Here is a 21668-nt window from a genome sequence, read left to right as displayed (position 1 = left end):
TGAGGGAGTACTAGAGGGATGTGCTGCAGGAGAGTGACTCACCCTAGATGCCAACATTTTCCAGCCCTTTGCCCCTTGGGGTAGCACCCCAATTTCCCACAGTATCTGCCCCCCCCTTTTATGCTGCGAACTTGCTCACCACCTTTGCTTGTCCTGCTCACCTTCTCAGCACTGTGTGTGTGGCTCTTGGTGCCCAGCCCTGAAGTGGTAGCAGTCCTTGACAAGACCCCACGCTAGTATGGCAGATTCCCAAGTATTTCTAAGCTAAACGGGCTCAGTGGGGCATCTTTGACTCTGCACAAGACATTTCTCCATCTGAGAATTCTTCTTTCAGGGACGTTCCTGTGGCCTGGGCGGAGGACCGACCTGCAGGGCACATTGGTCCTCCCACCCCCACTCCGCCATACCCAGGGAAAGCCCGGGGCTGGGCTGGGCATTTTCTAGAAGCTCTGAAGTTTTCACTCACAACTTGATAGCTGTTATGTTGGGATTTGCCTTCATCAGACTAGCGTGTATTGAATTTAGTCTCCTCTCTGCCCCACTAGCACTTAAGCTAACACATACAGCCTGCCTGGGAGCATGGGGTGTAGTGGGCTGGGCCTGAGTGAAGGAGGGAAGAGCAGAAACAATCAGGGAAGGAGAGCCAGGAAGGGTTAGGCAGCAAGAACTACCTGGGAAAAGGCCTGGAATGGAAAGGCCTGGAGAAGGGAAAGGCAGGATTCAGATCAGCTCTGTCCAACAGGTGTTTATTGTGCATGTACTTGGTTCTCTCAGCGAGGCCCTGGAGGGGAAGGCTGACACAAGGAAGAAGAGAATCCCCTCCTGTCACAGTAATGCCACCACCGTGAGGAGTTTGCATGGCAGGAGGAGACCCTGAAATATGAAGGGATACTAGGCAATAGGGTAAAATCTAGGACTTGACTTTGGGAGGGGAGTCTGGAGGTTTCTCGAGGTTAGAGGACAGAGGGGAAGAGGCTGCATGAAGAAGAGGGGCTCCCCAGACAGGCCAGGAGCAGGGCCTCTGTGGGTCACAGGAGCCACTTCCCACCCGCGCTCTGGTGGAAGATCCTGTCCAGGCGCGGCCACGTTGCTGGCTGGCCAATGCCCGCTTGCCCATCTCTGCAGAGAAGGCTAACGGGTGATCTGGCAGCCAGGAGTGGAGGGGCAGTGGTCAGAGACTGGTTAATTTGCATCAAAGTAAAAGCAGGAAGAACCTCAAACCTTCCCCATGGAGGGGCTCAGTCCTCCAGCTTTCAAGCCAGCATTTGCTCTTTGAAGGGTGCAGGCACCAAGGGACGTTTTGCAAGCTGATAGGGTTCCCTCTGCCCACACCAGCCTCCAAGACCAGGACCTTGACTCTCCAGGGGCACTGCTGTCAAGGAGAAAGATGCTCTTGGAAACCCAGTTTTGAATCTGAGGGGATTGGTGCCCTGTTTTTTCCCCGTTGTTTGTGCTGGGGTATGGGATTGTAACAGAACTGGATTTGGTCTAAACTTGACACTCCAACATTATTCTAGAATTCTGGGATTTAACAAACACACATGAGGTTTGTGAAGGTTTGTTAAGGTTCCAAATCAACCTCAGCCTGTTCAAAGTGACAAGGCCCAGCCCACGAGCGTGCCACCCACTGTCCCTCCATGTTATTCTGCCTACTCTTTTCTGAGACCTACTCCACCTCGAAAGGGGTTTCTGGGGAGCACAGAGCGTGGATGTCATGGAGGATTTCAGGTGTGTGACCCCAGCTAGGTGTAGAAGAGGGTCGAGAATGGCTGGGACAGTGAAATTTGATACTTGCCTTAAGTAGGGAGATGAGAAGATAAGCCAGACTGGGGCTTATCAACTGAGATGACTCAGAAAACAAACCAGACCTTGAAGTGGGGCTTCAGCCAGACGCCTTCCTCCTCCTCCTGGCATCTCAGCTAGTATTGGGAAAGAACAGGATTTGTGGTCTTCCTGGGGAGGCATGGCAGATTCAGGCTACAGGTACCCAGGTACCTGGGATGTGGGTGTTCCACCAAATGATTCAGAAGACAGTCACCCCAAAACATGGGATTCCAGAATTTAGCCCCCAGCCTGCATCACAGGCAGTGAGCTAAGAGGAAAACACTGCACAGAGCTGGGTGCCATCCCTGCTGTTAGTCTCTGTGAGACCCTGAGCAAGTCACTGACTCTCTCTACTCCCTTCCTGTAAAAGGAGGGACTTATGTAATCCCTAAGATTTCTTCCAGTCCAGCCACTCCGTGTCAACATGCTTCACGAGGGCAGGGGTTTGTGGGGTTTTTAAATCTAACTTATTGTAATAAAATTTACATAGAAGAAAATGTACCTGTTTAAAGTGTTCATTTGATGCATTTTAACAAATGGGTACACCCATGTAACCACCAGCACAGTAAATACATAGAACATCTCTGTCCGCTAAACCAGTCCCAGGTGTTGCCCCAGGCAATGCCTGCTCTGCTTTCTGTCACTGGAGAGAGGGCTTGTCTTTCATAGGGTTTCATATATAGGGAGCTGTGAAGAATGGACTCTTTGTGTCTGGCTTCTTTCACTCAGCATCGTGTGTTTGAGATTTGGGAATTGTATTTTTAACTTTTTATAATGGAAAGTTTCAAACATATATAAGAGAGAATCCCCAAGTGTCTATCACCCAACATCAACAATTAGCAACCTCTGGTTCATCTGTGAAGGGAGGGATTTTTCTCTCTTTTGCTCACAGTTGCACCCTCAGCAACAATTCCTGGCGCATAATAGTTCTTCAGTATATATTTGAGGAATGAATGAATGAATTCTGTAGATCTACAATGTTTTTCCGGAGAATGTTTCTCTCTTATCTCCATCGCTAAATGCTCTTCTCACCTTTTATGGCTCAAAATCTGTTCCAGTATATGCCTGGGAATTTGAGGTGATAAGATCCTGCATTAGGAAACCTGAAATCGTTGAATGGTAAGGGAAGGTGGGTGACCTCATCTGGACTTGAGAGGCACATTTTGGAGCGTTTACAGTTCCCATTTCAAAGCCAGCAGGCTGAGCAATAACAATACTCAGCCAAGAGAACTGATCTCTATCTAGAACATTTTTATAAATAAGGGGGAACATGTTGGTGAGGGGAGGAACAGGGCTTTGGCCAGGACCAGATTAGCAAGTTTCTTCTTTGGGTGCCAGAAGTATCCCTGGAATAGCTAAACCCCAACAGCTGTCGACAATGACACTGCCTTGAAAAGTAAATGATACATGAAAAAGGGCCCCACGATTAGAAGCAGAGTGGGGCCACGTTTGCCACTGGGCACCTGCCCACTTTCAGCTGGAGAGCAGGCTCCCAGTGCTTGCCGGGCTCAGGTCCTGCCGCTGCACGTCCTGCTGTGGGGGGCAGCTCGCTGCAGAGCCTGGCCGAGGGAGCCCAGGCCTCCGGCAAGCCATGGCAGGCAGGCCAGGGCACTGTTTCCTCCTCAGGCTTTTTATTCCTGGATGTCTGCACAGCATTTTCTACGTCTTTTCAGTCCCAGTCCCTTTACACTGTTCCGGGGTCTACCCAGCAGTGGGCGGTAAAATCAACTTAGTGAGTCAGGTGCAGAAAAAAATGTTTATGAAGGATAGGATAGGATAGGAGGGGTAGGGTAGAGCAGAGTGGAATATTAGACTAGAACACAGAATGCATCACATGTGGTGAAGTACGGCTTGCTGAATCTTTTCATGGGGTGGTAGAATGAGATGCTGTGCACTCAGTCATGTATAAAATGTATTTTTGGGGGCCTGCCCTGTGGCCGAGTGGTTAAGTTTGCACACTCCACTGCGGCAGCCCAGGATTCGGATCCTGGGCGCGGACATGGCACCGCTTGTCAGGCCACGTTGAGGCGGCGTCCCACATCCCACAACTAGGAGGACATGCAACTAAGATGTACAACTGTGTACAGAGGGGTTTGGGAAGATAAAGCAGAAAAAGAAAAAAAAGATTGGCAACAATTGTTAGCCCAGGTGCCAATCTTTAAAAAAAAAAATGTATTTTTTACTGTTGGTCATAATAAAAAATTTCCAAGGCTATGCCCCTCTTCACCCTGATGTCTGAGAAATGATCCCAAAAGGCATAGTGGGGATGGTGGCCTCTGCACTGCAAGGGGTACAGGGCAGAATGCAGGTTTTTGTCTGTTTGTTAATACAGCAACAACACTCATGGCGGGAACCATTGACCTGGGGCCTGTGCTGGGCTCATTGCTTCAGCCCTTTGCACACATGACCGCATTGACGCCTCTCAGTGGGAGGCAGGACGGCACACGCCTGGGACACAGGCCTGGGGGCAGAACAAGCTGAACTGAGTCCTGGCTCCACCTCTTGCTGGCACGCCTTGGGCAAGCTATTGCTTCCCCTCTGCAGTGGGGTTGCAGGCGCTCGCCTCCTCACCTCGCTGTGGAGTGAGTGTGAGGTTAACAAGTCCGACCTGAAGTCCTGAGGGCAGTGCCTGGCACCTGGAAAGGTCTCTGTCCACGAGCTTTCTTGTGTTTTCCACATGAAGAAACTGAGGCTGTGCCAAACACTGTGTTGGTGCTAGAAATACAAGACAGAGACCCAAGTGGAGCTTCTGGCCTAGTGGAGAAGACAGTTCCCCAATAAGTCATTATTTAACCCCAGTTACGAGACGTGACAGGAAAGAGGGGCTTGGGGCGATGGAGGTGTATGAGGGGCCCTGCCAGGTTTGGGGATGGTTCCTCAGGAAGGGTATTCCTTTCCCACATAGCAGGGCCAGACCCTCATCTTTAATGGCAGAGGGGAGGCCTTGTGGCCTCAGGAACGGTTTCAGAGCTCCTTTGCAGCATTTGAGAGGGTCAGATACTCTCATCTCTAGTCTTGGAGGATGACGGGTCCACCTGCGTGAGAGAAGCTATAGCTCTCTGCCGTCCTCTGGGGACTTAATTACCCGGGAGCTGGCGAGGCCCTGGCTGAGAGCTGGGCACTGCTGGTGACGGAAGATGCGGCAGGCCCCACTCACCCGGAGATGCTGCCTGGCCCCCGGGGAAGCCAAGATTCATGGGGCACTTAGAGACACCTCTAGGCTGTTTATAAATTCCAAACTGGATATCATCTAGGGACAGTGTGCTCTGTACGACAATGAGGACTTGCCCACAATCACATGGCCCAAAGTGACTCTTGGCTGGAATGCATGCTTTATGCTTTTGTTACCAAATTTTAGAGTCAAATAGTCACCGCCCAAGGTGTGTGTGTGTGAGGCCCCAGGCGGGCGAGGGAGGGTGGCACGCCCTGAGGGTTTGAGGAAACGGTGTAAGTGCCACGGATCAGAACTGCCCAGAAATGCCTCCTTCCCTAAAAGGAATGACAACATGCTGTGTCTATGGAGCTAAAGCTCTGAGACAGATGGCTTCACCTGGTCTTAAAGACCCTTCTGGAAAGAGCCTTAGATACACAGTCTGCATCCAGGGGACTTTTCCCAACCCTTTTCAAAGAAGACACTTCAGCTTTCTGCCCAGCACCAAACAGGCCAAAGGGAAAGCCCTGTGCTGGGGACCCCCACGGTCCGAGGGACTTGGGGACATTTCAGGTCCTGAGAATGCTTCTCAGGGCTTTCTCTTCTATGTGGATTCCTCAGAGAGAGTTACTGCACCACTGGGAAATCCAGGCTTTGCGTGAGGGGAAACTTTTAAATCTGTAGTTCTTAACTTAGCAGAGAAGCCACCGCCTCTTGGAGGCTCTGATTCAGGGAACCCTCTCCAGGAAAATCCACAGGTGTGCATACACATGCCGTGCTGTACTACATATTATGAGGTTTGTGGAAGCCTCGATGCCCCTCCTCTAGTGCAGGGTTAGCAAACTCTGGCCCTCTGGCCACATCCAGCCCACTGCCCCTTTTTGTGCAGCCCTCGAACTAAGAATGGTTTTTACGTTTTTCTTAAAAGGCTGAAGGAGAAGGTTTCATGAGCCATGAACGGTGTAGGAAGTTCGAATGTCAGCGTCTATCAATAAAGTTTGCCTGCAACACAGCCTTGCTCATTCATGTCCTTCTTGTCCATGGCTGCTTTGTGCCATGACGGCAGAGCAGAGAGGTTGGAACAGAGACTGCTGACCCACGAAGCATAAAATGTGTACTATCTGGCCCTTCACAGAACAATGTGCCACCCTTGCTCTAGCAGCAGGAACCCGGGTCACAAGGGCTTGCTTCAAATACTTTACTTTTTCTTAAAATGATTGAGCCACAGAATTTAGAGATAGAAACACCTTGAAAATCAAACACTTTGAAAATCTCCTTGAAAATTTCCCCAATTTACCAAGGGCACATGAGGACCATGTTCCCTGCTTCTGAAGGAGCAGGGACTACCAGGGAGTTATGTCTTGGGCCCTCCTTTCCTCCTGGAGGTTTCTAAACTGGCACTGCCTTCTGACCTTCCTAACCTTCTGGTAGTTGTCCTGTAGTTTTGTTTAAAAAGCATCATGACAAGTTTTCAAAGTTTCGTAACACCTTCTTTAGAATGGGGATACCCGCCCTCCCCTATAACGGAGATCCCAGAGGGCTCAGTCTGTAGACCCCAGCCAATTCATAGGCAAATTACAGCTGGCTGAACTCCTTTGAACGCTGAAATATTTGCTGGGTGTGGAGGAGGAGGTGGGTATTAGCTAGTAAGAGTTTCCAAAGTAACTCTTCAAATGGAATTTGTAAAAATATATGAGTTTTTACAGTCCAGCAAACAATAGTAAGGGGACAAGGAGAGAGGAGAAAGTTGAATTCCATCAAATAGCTGATTGGATAGAATTCACCTGTGGTTATTTGTTTAGAATGCCTGGTAGTCTGAGGGACTTGGTCCATTTTTAAAAATAGGTTCATGTATGCAGACTGCCTCAGGACTGAGCAGCTTTCCCTCAGAAGTTGTTTAGACAGGAGGGGGTGGTCTGGATTATAGGGGAGGAGGCATTCAAGGCCACCACCTGAGGCTTGGGTGGCCCCTCATCTCTGGATACCAGTGACAGAGGCCCCCATGCTGCCATGACCCTCTCCTTTAGACCAGGGAATGGCCGGGACCCAAGTGGCTTCCCATTTTTAAATGCCATAACGCTAATCATTTGTGCTTAAAAAGCAAATGGGTCTTGACTTTCTTCTCCCCTAACAGATGGAGGCAACTTTACTAAATAGAGGAGAGGTCACAAACTGGAGGATTGTGCAACCCATTCAGCCAGGCTCCCATTTAAAAAAAAAAATACTGAATTAGTTGGCAACATTTAAAAATTAGGAGATTTAACATGAAAATGTACCTGGAGCATTTCTTGGGAATTCAAACGACCTGGGATCCCCGGGGTCGGGAAGAGAACATCAGCAGGTGAGGCACGAGCTGCCCACCTTACCCCCGTCTCTGCAGCTCCCTGTGGCCCCCAGTCCCCTGCACCTTTTCGCTGTGTACCCTCGCACACCCTGCACACTCGAGAGAACAGCAGACGTGACGTCACAGCCGGCAGAGCTAAGAGTAAAATTCTTCTTTCTTTCTTCCTTTTTGTTTTTCCTATCTTGCTTTATTCCAGAAAGTTTAAAGATGGCCCACCAGGATGTATAAAGTACATACTATAAATGTAATGTCAGTGGAAATGAAGAAAGGAAAACAAGTGTAGGAAGGCAAAAAAGAATCTAGAAGATTCTTTTGGCGGGTGACACATTTGGCTCTTAGCTGTTGAGTGAAGACGGGCTGGTTGTAGATTTGGCGTGCGTGGGAGCTGAAAGCATGCGGGTTCCCCAGTGAGACGATGATGATCGTGTGAACCAAGGTCAAGGACAAATTTCACCCAGGGATCATCTCAAAGACAGTGCTGTTTGTTCTAACCATACAGTTGTGATAAATATTGATGGAGAAGCAATGCTAATAATTCACATCGACTCTCTGCCATGTGCCATTCTTACCCTTTACATATATTATTTCATTTAATCCTTATAACAAATAGATGGGGAGGACTCCTAGTATCCCCACTTTATGGATGAGGAAACTGAGGCACAGAGACACTATATAATTTGCCCAAGGCCACGGAGTTTGGGAGAACCAGGAATGGAATCCAGGCAGTCTGGCTGCACAGCACGCATGCTAAACCACTAAGCCACACTGCCTCTCAGAGGGCTCTTGGATGTCCCAATTTTATAAAGACCAATATAAAATAAGTACAGAAGGGCATGAAACTGAGAAGGGATGCCAATACAGAGTGTGAACTTGAGAGGAAGCTAAATCCAGAACGTTAGGCCCCTAAATAGGCCTTTAGGCAACAAAAAAGCCTTTTGAAACCACTAAGACACAGAAGGAAGAAAGAAATCCACTACTCCTTTGCAAGAGGGACTCCACCAGGCTGCACATCAGAATCACTCATGGAGCTTTGAAAAAATAAGAGGCCCGGGCCCCGCCCCTGGAGATCCCAGTTCATGGGGGGGTGGGGGGTGAGGCCCAGGTGTCCACATAGCTGCGTGTTTGCCTTTGATGCACAGGCAGGATGGAGAACCACTGTGCCAAATGATGACCCAAAGCAAGGCTATTTTTTTTTTAAGATTTTTTATTTTATTCAGTTAATTAACTTATTTTTAGGAAGATTAGCCCTGAGCTAACATCTGCCGCCAATCCTCCTCTTTTTGCTGAGGAAGACTGGCCCTGAGCTAACATCTATGCCCATCTTCCTCTACTTTATATATGGGACACCTGCCACAGCATGGCTTGACAAGCAGTGCATAGGTGCGCACCCGGGATCTGAGCTGGCGATCCCCGGGCCGCTGATGCAGTGTGCGAACCTAACCGCTGTGCCACCAGGCCGGCCACAAGGCTGTTGTTTTGCCTCTAACTTTTCCCCAAAGAGAAATATCTTCAAAGTACAGAGATTAGGGCAAAAACCACTGAAAGAAGAGAAACCAGAGGCAAATTAATGAATTACATTTAATCAAACTCACCCGGGAGCTATCACGCTCCTGTGCCCAGGACAGATCCCAGAGCAATTACACTGAATCTCTGGGGGTCGGACCAGCATTACTCCTATTTAAAGTTCCCTGTTGATTCCAGTGTGAAGCCACTGTTCCAGGCCCAGGTGAATTACATCTCAGGTTCATGAAGAATCTGCCTTGCCCACTATGTGGTCATTTGGATTTGATGGACTAGAACAGTGATGCCAAATGATGGGAGATGGGCAAACAGTCTCCAAGTATTTGAGAATAGGGGAAATGAAGATTTGGCATACTTTGTGAGATGGATGTTAATAAAGCAAGTTTCTAGACGTTTTTGTGGGAAGATAGTTTGTGGACACAAGGGGAAAATGGTAATCACTTGGAGCCAATTAACTTCATTTCTAGACCAATAGACCAGAGAAATGCTACAAGCATCTGTGTCTTTATTCCAGCGAAGCAACTGAAAGACTCTGATATCATCTTCCTGAATAAGATGAAAAAAGTGATGACGGCTGGTTGATTCACAATGGCTTTAACAACCACGCCCCCAAAGTGTGCTGGTGGGACCCGGTATCCGCTTTGCAAGAGGGCTCTTTGCAGATGCCGGGTCACAGGGCTCTGGTACTACCCTGCTTTACTCCATATCTTTATACATGTCTTATTAGAGAGATGGGAGATCTGCCAATCAAAGTTTAGGATGACAAGTAGCTGAAGGATATAGAAAATAAGATGGATGACAGAATTAACATGACATTCCCATAGTCCTTTAGAGTTTACAGGAGCTTTACTTGTATGCTCTCATATAACCCTCCACAAACTAGATATATGCATTATTGCCACTTTGTAGGTAAATAAACTGAGATTCAGGGGGGTAAATTACGGAATCATTATTTATGGTGATCTTGACAGGCTAGAAATATGTGCCAAAATAAGAAGAAACCAAGGTCAAATGTAAAGGATTACATTTGGATTCAAAAAATCAATTTCAGGAAAGAAGGTTGGGGTTGGGGTTTGTATTGCTTTTCTAGGGCTACCAGAACAAATCACCCCAAACTAGATGGCTTAGAACATCCAAGATTTATTGTCTCACAGATCTGGAGACTAGAAGTCTTTGATCAAGATGTCAGCAGGGCCATGCTCCCTCTGGAACGTGTAGGGGAAGAACCCTCCCTTGCCTTTTACAGCTTCAGGTAGCCCCAGACATTCCTTGCCTGTGGCAGCTCGACTCCACTCTTCCCATGGTGTTCTCCCTGCGCATCTGCATGCGGCCTTTCTTCTGCGTGTCTCCAAGACCTTATTTCCAAATAAGGTCACATTCTGAGGTCCTGGGCGTTAGAATTTCAACATATCTTTTTTAGGAGACACAATTTAACCCATAACAGGGTTAAATTGGAGTGATAAAACTAAGAGCATCTATGTTTCATTACAGCTACTTAAGAAATGATAAAACCTCGATACTGTCTTAGAGACTGGTTTCATCTAAGAGTTCCCACCAAGTAGAGGGTCATGCCAATGCACTTGGCGTTGCTCAGACCACACAGTCAGGAATCAAGCAGTCAGCTCCGGCAACTACATTCTGAGAAAGAGATGGATAAAAAAAATGGTAGGGAACCATGGTAGCAAGATAGGTTCCATGGGCAGCCCAGTGCCAGACGAACTCTGTACATTTTGCCCTGTTTTCTATAAAGAAAATCGAAAAGTATGACCAAGTCTTGGTTAACAAAATTTAAAAGAGGGAAAAGGGATGGAAGAATATGTTCAGAGAGATTTCCAGGTAAATGGTAGTTAACTTGAAATTGTTCCAACCTTCATTTTTTCAGGCAAGACAATATACAGTTATACATTCCATATTTCATTTAACTTCGCATGTCAGCATGTGTGTATAAACATACGCACATATACTCTCTTAATTAGAATGTTTGGGTGTAATGAGTATATGTATGTATGTCAAGATCTGATGTTGAGCAAGCATTCTAACTATTTAAATTCTTGCTTTTTCTTTTAGAATATTTAAAAGAGGAAAGTAGAGCTTAGATAAGAATACTGACATTTCAAAGCTAGGAGGAATTTTGGGTTTGACTAGTACAGTGAGTGAAATTATTTTGAGCAAGTGAGTATTGTGTCTGCTGTGTGCCCTACTTTGCATTAGGTGTCTTGTGGGATATGAGAGGAGAATGTTACACACGCAAAATATTAGAAGAAGGGACACAACGTGTGATCCAGGAAGTGCCACGGGGCTGGGAGGAGCACGAGACGGGGTGCAGCTGGTGTCAGGGAAGACTTCAGAGGGTGTGGGAACCTGACGGGCCTGGAGGAAAGCTGGCATTTTGGAGACTATGTGGAGACAGGGTGTCTCTCCAGGTGTGGTTGCATGCATGGGGCAGGGGACCCCTGGCTTGCAGTCACTCTGCTACCTGTGCCCTTGCTGTCACACCAGGCAGAGGGGAAGAGGTGGGCAGGGGGACCAGCAAGGTGGCCACATGAAAGCCAGCCCCGGGCCCTAGCCTGAGAGGTCAGGGAGTTTTCTCGGCACTTTAGAACAAAGTTGTCTGTTAATCTCCTTGTAAGCAGATGAAGACAGAAGCAGAAATCGCTGGCTCCTCTGAAAGCTTGTGTTTATGACTTCAGTACAGTGAGGGCTCTGAAAGAATTGTGCCAGCCAGACAGGAAGCAAGTGTTTGGGCCGCCTGCCCGTGTCGGTGCTGGGGTCCAAACACTACCACAGCCGGCTGAGCCCCCAGCCCTCAGTGGCCTCAGAGTGGTTTATAAGACAGGCCCAGTGGCTTTGCTTCTCAGAAGGATCTGGAGTGACCTGTAACATTGTTTCCATAAGTTTTATCCCCCTCCCCCACTACAGATGCCAGAAATGTGCCCTTCCCTCAAGGTCAGCCCCACCTCTCCAATCCAAGACCTTATTTCTGAAGGCATGCCAAAGGGATGGGAATGTCATTTTCCCCTAACACCAACCACAAGGGTCAGAGACAGACCCACCAAGTCCCTAAACTCCCTTAGCCCATCTGTCTGGATGGAATTTTCCTAAACCCTGGTGGAATCTGTTTCTATCAACAGTCAGGGAACCCTAGTCCCCCAAGGTGACTGCTGCTGGCCATTCACCAGGTGTAAGCCTGCCTGTTTCTCAGGGCCTTGCAGGGTAGCAATGGTCTGGGCTGCCCTACTCTAGGGCCTTCGTAAGTCAGACCTCAGCCCCCTCCCCATTCTGCCTTCTTTTCCCCAAAGGAAAAACCCCTGTGGCACGACAGCTGCCACTGGTCCTGAACCAAGGTCACTCTACTGGCTCTAGATAAAGTAGCAGCAAGAGGGAACCTTCATTCATTGTTTCAGCAGATATTTACTGAGCACTCGCTCTGTGCCAGGCCATGTGCTGGGCGGGGAATGGAATGTCGAGTTCAACCCAGGCCCAGCCCCAGCTTAGTTGAAAGGAGTTGGACACCTGGTGTAATGAGGGCTGTGATAAGAGTTAAGGGAGATGATGGGGCACCCATAAGAGGGTTGGAGGCACAAGGAAGGCTTCCTGAAGGAAGGGCATCTAAGCCAAGATGGGAGAGGTGAGGGGTCATCAGCTCAGTGACGGGGACATGGGGCAGAAGGAAAGGAGCGGAGAGGGTGTTCCAGACAGAGGATTAGCTGTGCAAAGGCTTAGAGGCAGGAGGAAGCCAGTGAGTCCAGAGAGCTTCATGGTTGAGCAGGGCCCCGGAGATGAAGCTGGGCAGGTAGGCAGGGACGAGATCCTAAAGGGCCTTAGAAGTGGGTGAGTGTAAGAACCTGGGACTTGATCCCAAGAGCAGTGAGGCACCGTTAGAAGAATCTCAATCACTGGAGGAAGCACTAGGATGTTCAGGTGGGCCCCAGCTCAGCACTGGTTCAGGATTTGGAGGCATACAGAGAAATGTGAGACTCAGTCCCTGCCTTCAGGAAGCTTATGGCATGGATGGGCAGACCTCATGGACTGTGGTGGGTAACACAGCCCAGTTGTGCATGATGCGTGCCCATGGGACTCAGGTGCTAAGACTCAGAGGCAGGGAGGAACTCACATTTATTGGATGCTCCTGATATGTCTGGGTCTGCCCTGAGGCACCTAACATCTGGCATCTCATTTAGTCCTCAAGGTGACCTATAGAGTGCCTGTTACCACCCCCATTTTACAGACGGAAAGACCAGGGCTCAAAGGGTGACTTCACATGGTGTCATAACCAGGAAGGGACAGTACCGGGATGAGAGGTCAGCCAGTGATCTTTCTGCTACTCCATGCAGCTGCCCATAAGCATGGGAAAAGGATGTGGGAAGGGCTTCATGGAGGAGATAAGATTTGAAGAGTTAGAAGGTTGTTCCATGTGTCCCAGTGTCACCTCTCAGGCTGTGCAGTGTGAGCTCAGAGCCTGACATTTAGACATTAGGGGAGGCAAATGGGAAGACGGAAGATCCAGGTAAACAGGGAGTGTCTCTGGGAATTTGCCAGTCGGAACCTGGGAGTCGAGTCTTGTGCCTGTTCTGTGAGGGAGGCAGCAGCTTTTCAAAGAATGAAAACAGTGAGTAAGGGATATAATCCCTAGTCCTCTCCAAATTTAAGGACGCTATGCTGCCTACATGCTATTAATAGGGGATGGGGTTTTCAGAGATATTTGCTTTGGAAAAGTTCCCAAGCCTCTAAGGTTAATAGTCGGGAATTGCCCATAGTGGGGATGTTGATTATTTGAATTGGAAATGAGTAACAGACATGCACCTAAAGTGTCTCCAAGGAAAATAGGGCCTGGGCCAGGTTGCTTAAGGGGGTGGGTGAGCCAAGTATGTCTTTCTGTAGAGCTGTTGAAGAATGGCACACTCGCCCAAGTGCCACCCATGATTCTGGGACCCCTGAAAAGTGCAGAGATGAGCTAGATAGCTCCTCAAGCTAGCCAGCTATGGAGCTAGAGGTCCTCTGGGAATGGTGTCCCTAATTGAGCCTCGTTCCCTGGTACGCAATCAGCAAGTTGTGAAATTCGAACATCCTGTAGAATCTAGCTTCGTCACTATGCTCAGTTGACCTCAGGAAATGAAACCAGTTTCCATGACTAATGGACACTAATGACTGAAAGGTGAAGCACAAACAGGTAGGTAAACAGGGAGAGCCATAAACAGGGAGAGCCAATGCCAGAGCGTTCACAGATCTCCCAGAGTTCTCTGTACACATGCTCCCCCTCATTAGTGGCCCTTGAGAGGAAGCTGGGAAAGAGGCGGGACTGCCCTGAAAACACAGGGGTCTGGGCATGTTCCATGCTGGGTGATGCTACAGATTGAGTTTCCCTCCTGCCCTATTTCTCGCCTCTCTTCTTCACTTAACTCCCACCCCTCCTACCCTCTGGTTCCCTTCCCCCTCCGCCTCCACTGAAGATGCCTCTTGGTCACTGACGAAACTCAATGCTTCCCAAGTCACTGCCACCTTCTCCCCACCTTACTTCTCCTTCTGGACTCATTTCCCCAAGCACTACGGGCCCATACTCTGTAACCCTTCCTCGATCAAAGTGAACCCATCCCTCTTTCGAGAGAGATCTCCAGAAGCGGCATCACCACACCCTTTCCCCAGGCCCTGGCCCTCCAGTCTCCGGCGTGCGTCACTGTGGGGATGAGCTTTGTTGTTCCTCTCTGAAGTCCCTCTCCACGCAGGGTCCCCCTTTTCCTCTTGCTCTGTACACACTGGAGACAGAGAACAGATCGTCCTCTTGCCTGGGGCCAGCCCTCCTGGTAGAGATGACTAAGCCACTCCTCAGTTTTCCCATCTCAAGGGACAATATGCACATCATTCAGCTGCAGGTCTTGTTTCCATCCCTTGGGTTTTCTGTGTCCCCCTTCTGTCTCCCCTCCAAGGTCTCTGAGACCTACTCAACTATGCAGCTGAAGCTCAGAGAGGAGACAGCAAGCTGGACCGATGCGTGCTGAAAGATTGGAAGATTAGCTCATCTCTGCTCAATGCTGTCCATCTGATTCTGACCTCAGTCTGGGGCAATTTGAAAAGAAACTCCCCTACCGAGCTCACCCAGTCCACATTATCCCTTCTCTCCACGACCCACAGCCCTCTCCCACCATGCTTGCCCACTGGCAAGCCTGTTTGGCTTTCTTTTAGCCTAGTGGCTTGACCTAAGCATCTCCTGGTTGAATTAACCCTTGCTACGTCTTCTCACTTCTCCAGTATCCAGCTTTCCAGACATTCCACACCATGGAAGGCATCATGCTGAGACCTGGATTTGAGTCCAGCTCTGCTCTTAACTAGTTGGGTGACTCTGGGCAAGTCACCAACCTCTTTGAGCTAGTTTCCTCTTCTGTAAAATCAGGATAATAATACCTACCTATTCTAAGGATCAAATAAGCAAATGAACATGAAGACGCTTAGTAAACTGTAAAGCATCATTTCCCAAACCATGTTCTGCAGAACTCTGCTCCCAGGAGAAAGATTAAGAAGCTGTTCGGAAAAAAAAAAAAGCTTTATGTCAAGTCTGAGGAAGCCTGGCCTTAACAAAGTGAACCAGGTTTCTTGGTTCTATGACGTCTCAGAACTTTTAATTTGCCAACATGCATGATGAATCTCCAAGAGCAGGGTATAAAATATAGCTTTGTCTCAAAACCACATTTTTGATAGACTCATTATTAACATCTTTTGGGTTACTGATTTCCATAGAACATGGCATATATTAATATTATTCCTCCTACAAATAAGAATGCTAATCTTTCCACAAGGTTTATTCCATCACCCAGGTCACTAATCTTGAGTAACACCAATTAATCGCTGTCTGAAAAAGCATTGCCAGACCACCTTCTATCTTCTCAGCGTGTGCTGTGCACTGTGGGGGAGAGGGCACCTGGTTCTGAAGGCCCCTGCGGTGGGACTGTTCCCTCACCTCCCACCATCCCCACGCTGGACTCTGCCCCAGGCAGCGGGGGAAGGAACCCGTTGTCCCGAGTGTATGTCTTTCGTGTTCCTGCCCCGTCTTTCTCCCTGCCAAGCTGCCTTCCTCCCATCTCTGCCAACATGATTGTAACTCATTCTTCAAGTCTCAGCCAAGCCCCAACTTCTACGTGGAAGTTTTTCTAACCATTACAGTGTGTTCCGGGCAGGAATACTGGCTCCCAACTCACCTGGAAGTCCCTAAAGGCAGAGAGCGTTATTTACACTTCCTGATTTTCTCCCCAAACCAGTGCTTGTTTGATTGCTGCCCTTCACCTCCCATGACCTATAAGCCTTCCTTTGGGAACTTGAACCTCCAACTGGGTTCTTCTGAGCTGAGGAGTCAGTGGCGGGTTTTCTTACATGTTCATTCATTAGGTAGACACTTACTCCTGGGAACCTAAGGTGTAATAAGACTTTAAGGAGCTCTTGGTCAAGACAAAAGCCTAAGCAATTCATTGCAAGTCAGCATGGTGAGTGTGCTAGTAGAAATAATATGGGAACACAAAATACGCTTCCTGGTAAGTGCAGGTGGGGATCAAGGCAGGCTTCCCAGAAGATGGTCCCACCCCCCACCCATCCTCCTACTTATAGAAAGGATGTCATATGGAGCAGGCATGGCAAGGTTATGGGGGGTCTACCTGTAGGAAAGAAAGACCGCTGAAGACTTTGTGGGAGGGGGATTCAAGTTTGATTCCTGAGTCACAAGGAGTGAGGTCTTGATGGAGCCAGAGGGTTAGGGCAGAAGCTGGAAGGAGAAGCATGAGATGGGAGCCATGCATCTCACTCTCCCAAACAAACCCTACACATGCACCTGCACACATACACACACACACACGATGTGTACACACAGGCACACACGTGTGTGCACACACACACGTCTATGGGAATCCCACTTCCCTGCTTTTCCATCATACCCTCTCACCCCTTCTTCCTTCTCACCTGGACTCATCCTTGCTCTCCAAGTCCCCTGTCACCCAGTCCTGGGGCCATCCATTGTTACTTCATTGGAACAGCCCTGTGTCTGCTCTCAGTAGCTAGAGGCCTGCTTTGGTGAGACGCTGGTCAGCACAATGCCCACTCCTGGGGGCGGGGCAGTGGGGGGCCCTGGGGAGGAAGGTCAGCCTAGAGTCAGTGCTTTCTCTTTTCTTCTCACAGAAAACCAAAAGAGACGTCAATAACTTTGACCAAGACTTTACCCGGGAAGAGCCAGTACTCACACTCGTAGACGAAGCAATTGTGAAGCAGATCAACCAGGAGGAATTCAAAGGATTCTCCTACTTTGGTGAAGACCTGATGCCCTAAGAAGCCGCTCCAAGTGGAGTTTGGTGATGCTGCAAGAAGGGGTGCCGAGAAGATTCCTAGTTGCCAGAGGCTCAGAAGGTCTTGAACTACTTCTCCTCCCCAGAGCCCCAACCCCTTGTCCACTCTCTATTTATTGCATTCCCTTACCCCAGGCCACCTCCTCCCTCCTTCCACCTGGTGACCAGAAGGCACTCTTGGTTCTTGTCTCACCAGTAATGCAGAATCGTATTGGGTCAGCAGTTGGCTGGACACACTGCCGTGTTTGGTCTGTTGGCAAGCCTGGTTCAACTCCTTGGGGCCTCCTGGCAGTGAAGCAACTTCACTTCTTTTACTGAAAAGAAAAAAAAAAAAAAAAGGAAACGAGACTACTCTGGCTCTGCTATCGGACATCGAGTCCCGACAATTCTCGCTTCTCCTCCCTCCAGACCCCTGCCTGCCGCCCTCTGCCCTTCTGTCCAGGAGAAGAGACTGGTGCTTCTTCGTCGTGAGGGTGGGCACCCTTGAGGTGTGCCTGTGAAGGAGAGGGACTGGGAGGTGCACAGGTTAGCTACCTGTGTGGGTTTGCTCTGGAATGGCTGTTTCTTGCTTGCTTTGGTTTTAGCTTTTGGGCATGCCAAAGTTGTGTAAGCATGTATCTCATGGAAGAAATCACTTTTTGTGGAAAAGGAAATTTGATTTTGAACTCTAATAACATTTGAAAAATATATTATCAAATTTTCTTTCTAATTGGCCAAAAGATATAAATTCTAGTATCAATACAGGTAGATATTAAAGGGCTAGCATACAATGAGAAACCAATTGTCCAAGGTTTATGCTATTAATGCTTTAGTGGCACATGAGGGCTACATGAATTGAGAGACAAGGAAGCAAGTAATGCTCCTCATTATTCAAGTCCTGCCTGAACACCGCGCTGATGGCCAAGACCCTGGGTTCTAGCGAAACTTGGCCCCCAAATTCTCTTTCCAGTTTCATCCTAAGTTCCCAGCATAAACTCTATTTATTTTCTGCAGTGGTGTGTTATTTTTGCACACTTCTACAAAATGGTAGTACTACTGTGTCGTGGTTTTTTAACATTAAACATGTAAAATTAAATATGAAATATCTGCTTTTGGAACAAGCAGAATGAGGCTAAACATGGGTTAGGCAGAGGGTATCAAGAGACTGAAGACTAACTTCAGTTTGAAAACTGACAATGTGGCAAGATGTACTCGGAGTTTTGTTTCTGTGTGACATGCAATGGCAACTCATGTGGACACTATTTAATGGATGTGATGTTACCTCCTGTAGATATGCTAACAGTGTTACATTCTTTGATTTCCAAGGGTTCTCTGTGGCTTTGTGTATATGTTTCCCGGAGGTCGTTTGACTAGCTATTTTACTGAGCTGATTGAGCAGGGAATGGAATCCATTCCAACTGTTGCACGTGGATTTCCCAGCTGCCCCTAAATATATATACTTGTGAGTGGCAAAGTGGCACTAATGAAGCTTTTTGCCTTTTGTACATTTGAGATTTTTGTATATAGTGTTTGCTGCAAGGCCTGTGGAATTAATTCATTGAATTTAGAGGTATCAACTGCTGCATGTTCAGGCATATTATAAAACTTTAGTCTATGAAAGAATAATTATAATAATGTCCAGGTGCAATACTCTGTAAGTGTATTGGTTCAAGTTACCGAAAGATAAGGTGTGTTTCCTTCTATCATTTTTCGGGGGTAGTGGGGGGTCCTTTGTACTGTTTATTTCATTTTGATTTATTTTAAAAGATGTAAACATATATTAAGCTATATTAAATCTCACGTACAGGTCTCCCGTGCTCTATTATGCCCTGATAGAGATGGGAAGAGAAAGGAATGTTTTCAACGGTGGTCTCAAAGCTTGGACTGAGACTAGCTCGAGCCCAGAGAGAGTCGATGTCCATATTTGCATCTGGCTGGTCATAGCCTTTGTTCCTAATGATGACGTTCAGTTCTCTTTTGTTTTTATTTTTTAAAAACTCAGGTGTAATTATTATCTGTTCTTATAGTAATTTCAAATATTATGCTTTATCAATTTGTGTGTTTGGCATACCAGTGAAGTGACAAAGAACGGTAGATTAACTTATCTTCGGTAACTTGACGTACTGGGGAGAGACTATCTTCTGGAGTTGAGTACAAGCACAGAAACATCTTCATGGTGGCATCATCTCATTTTTTAGGAAGACATGACAATACTGCCCGTCATACTCATGCGTCACTACTGCTCTCTGTTCTTCCTCTGCTTCTTTTACCGTGAGGAACTTCGAACGACCAAGCAAGCTCTAACTGCAATGCCACATGGCCTTGTCCAAGGGCTTGGTGGTGTTCCCATGTCAGCGGGGGTAGGGCCCTTCCTACAGGACAACTGGCATTTTTGCTGGGAAGTCAAATAATAACACATTCCACCCGGCAGCTCCAGGAGGTCAGTCAGCAGCTTGCCTGGTCCAGAGTCACCCCCTTTCAGTATCCAAAGCCAGGTAGGCTGGGATGCCTCCTGCTTGGGGCTGGAGCTGACCAAGTTCTCGCACAGGTAGATTCTAATCCCATGTAGTTTGTAGAAAAAAGCTTGTGTGTTTCTTGAGGATTCATTGTTTCATTTTAGTTTTCACAAGATTTTGGCAGCAGACACACTTACATTTCTGCCTATTCTTTCTTATCTTTCCAGCTCTTTTTTTTTTTTAAGAAAAAAAAGGAGTGCAAAAAAAAAATGCCAAAAAAATATATGAAGGATAGCTGTTCTCCTGTGTTCTCTCATTATGGACTTTGTGAAGTGGAGACATAATTTTTTCCTCCAAAGGTGAAAAAGCAATGCATTCTTGCTTTTTAAAAAAAAAAAGAAGGCTAAAAAAAATTACCTCTTTTTAAATTATGTGCAAAATAATTCTGGCTAAATATAAAATGTATTCAACTTTAGGGGGTTTTTTTGTATTGTGATGCTTTATTTGTACATTTTTTTCTTTTCTGGATGTAATTTTAATCTCTTGCCATTCATTAGTGTTATTTCATTGTAAACATTATTGTGCCAAATGTACTGTATTCAAAAGGATGTGAATGTGTATTGTTTCAGAACCTAATAAATACAATGACATTAAATCTTATTTCTCAGTCCCAATGAGCATTTTTATCTCCTTTGTGATGGCGCTAAGGAAGCTTTTTGCCTTTTGTACCTTAGAGATTACAAATTCCAAAACCTGGGTTCAGCTCTCCACTTAGCCTTTGAAGATACACAAAAGCTACAAAGGGCTGTGTTTGCGCACTCCCGGTGCCTGCCCCTGGCTGGCCTCTGTGCTTCAGGCACCACCAACCAGAGGGATGAAGGGGGTCTGAGCGATGGATGCGGCTCTGGGCTATCTTGTCATGAGCTGCCGTGGAGTGCTGCGAGACAGGCAAGCCAAGCAGGCAGCACCCTCGTTTCTAGAGGAGCGAAGGCTGGATCTCCTTGGGCCTTGAGCCCTGAGAAGCTCCTGTTTAAGCCTCTTCAAAACTCAGTTTCTGCCTAGCTGCTCAGAACTTCAGGCCTTGGAGTCCAGGAAACGCTTCCTAGCCTGGGAGCCCCTTGCAGGCTGGGCCTGGGCACAGACTGGCCAGTGGGGCTCCATGCTTAGCCTGTGCCCTCCTTTCCTGCTCAGCCAACATTCATGGCCATGGCGGTGACTTAGCCAAAACTCGCTGTTCCTTAAAAGTTATGGAAATGACGGCAGTTTTACTACGTGTCATCCTAAGGTGAGGGGATGGCCAACTCGTCACCCTTTCAGCCCTCAAATCACTGCTTCACCAGCCCTCAGATGGCTTTGGAATACTGTCTGGACCGTACTCTCCTCTCGGGTCTCCCCTCTCAGCAATGTCGCCTGCCTACTTGGAGACGTCAGCGTGGACCTCCAGACCCAGCCCAAGAAGAAGGTTATATTTATCACGTATTTTCCTCTCTCATTCAGGCAGCTGTGTCCAGGTAAGTGACCAGCCCAGGAGAAACAAGCTCTCCACCAGTATGTCTGTCTTATGAGTGTAAATAAAAACCAGAGGAACCAAACTAAGAGGCTCTGTTCTATGAAGGTCAGAAGACATCTCCAAGCATCTCACTGAATGAAATGGGACCAGTCCACACCTCCCTTGCCTAGTGGCCCAGAAGAGACAGCTCCAACATCCTGCAACAGGAAAGTCTGTCTGCATGGCTGTGCCCCAAACTGAGAAGCAGCAGGTCTGACAGATTTCCTGCAGAGGGGAATCTGTAGGACGATTGCACATCTCCATTTCCTTGTACAGTCCAGGGCTTGGGTTACCAGCAGCCTGAAGATCTCCATGCAATAAAATTACCACAAAACCACAAAGTTGTCATAGTGCTCACAGCGGCAGAGAGATGAGTGGAGAGCAGGCTTAGAAGCCACGTTATGAAGTCTGTTTTTTACTTTGAAGTCCTTTAGCCTCGAAAGTGATAATACTTTGGTGGTATGTTTTAAGTTATACCTGAGGAGGATGAGCTGTCCTAATCAGGAGTATTCCCTCCAGGGGT

The 21668-nt window shown here is 47.7% G+C and overlaps 1 protein-coding gene across 4 annotated transcripts in view; it reads left to right on the top strand.

Annotated features, from left to right (window-relative positions):
• PRKCE (protein kinase C epsilon) overlaps positions 1-20256 on the top strand; it is a 496664-nt gene extending 476408 nt beyond the window's left edge. For 2 of the 4 annotated variants that reach the window (XM_001499053.5, XM_023619702.2), the window contains one exon: positions 16998-20256. In XM_001499053.5, the coding sequence (XP_001499103.1) occupies positions 16998-17144 (147 nt within the window). In that variant the 3' untranslated portion in view covers positions 17145-20256. The remainder of the gene's footprint in view (positions 1-16997) is intronic. The other 2 variants (XR_011426089.1, XR_011426090.1) reach the window with 2 other exon arrangements.
• Positions 20257-21668: the final 1412 nt, after the last annotated feature.

Source organism: Equus caballus, chromosome 15 (assembly GCF_041296265.1).
Source record: "Equus caballus isolate H_3958 breed thoroughbred chromosome 15, TB-T2T, whole genome shotgun sequence".
In the NCBI taxonomy this organism is placed as follows: Eukaryota; Metazoa; Chordata; class Mammalia; order Perissodactyla; family Equidae; genus Equus; species Equus caballus.
Note: the sequence above shows the minus strand (reverse complement) of the source record. Positions and strands in the feature narration are given on the sequence as shown.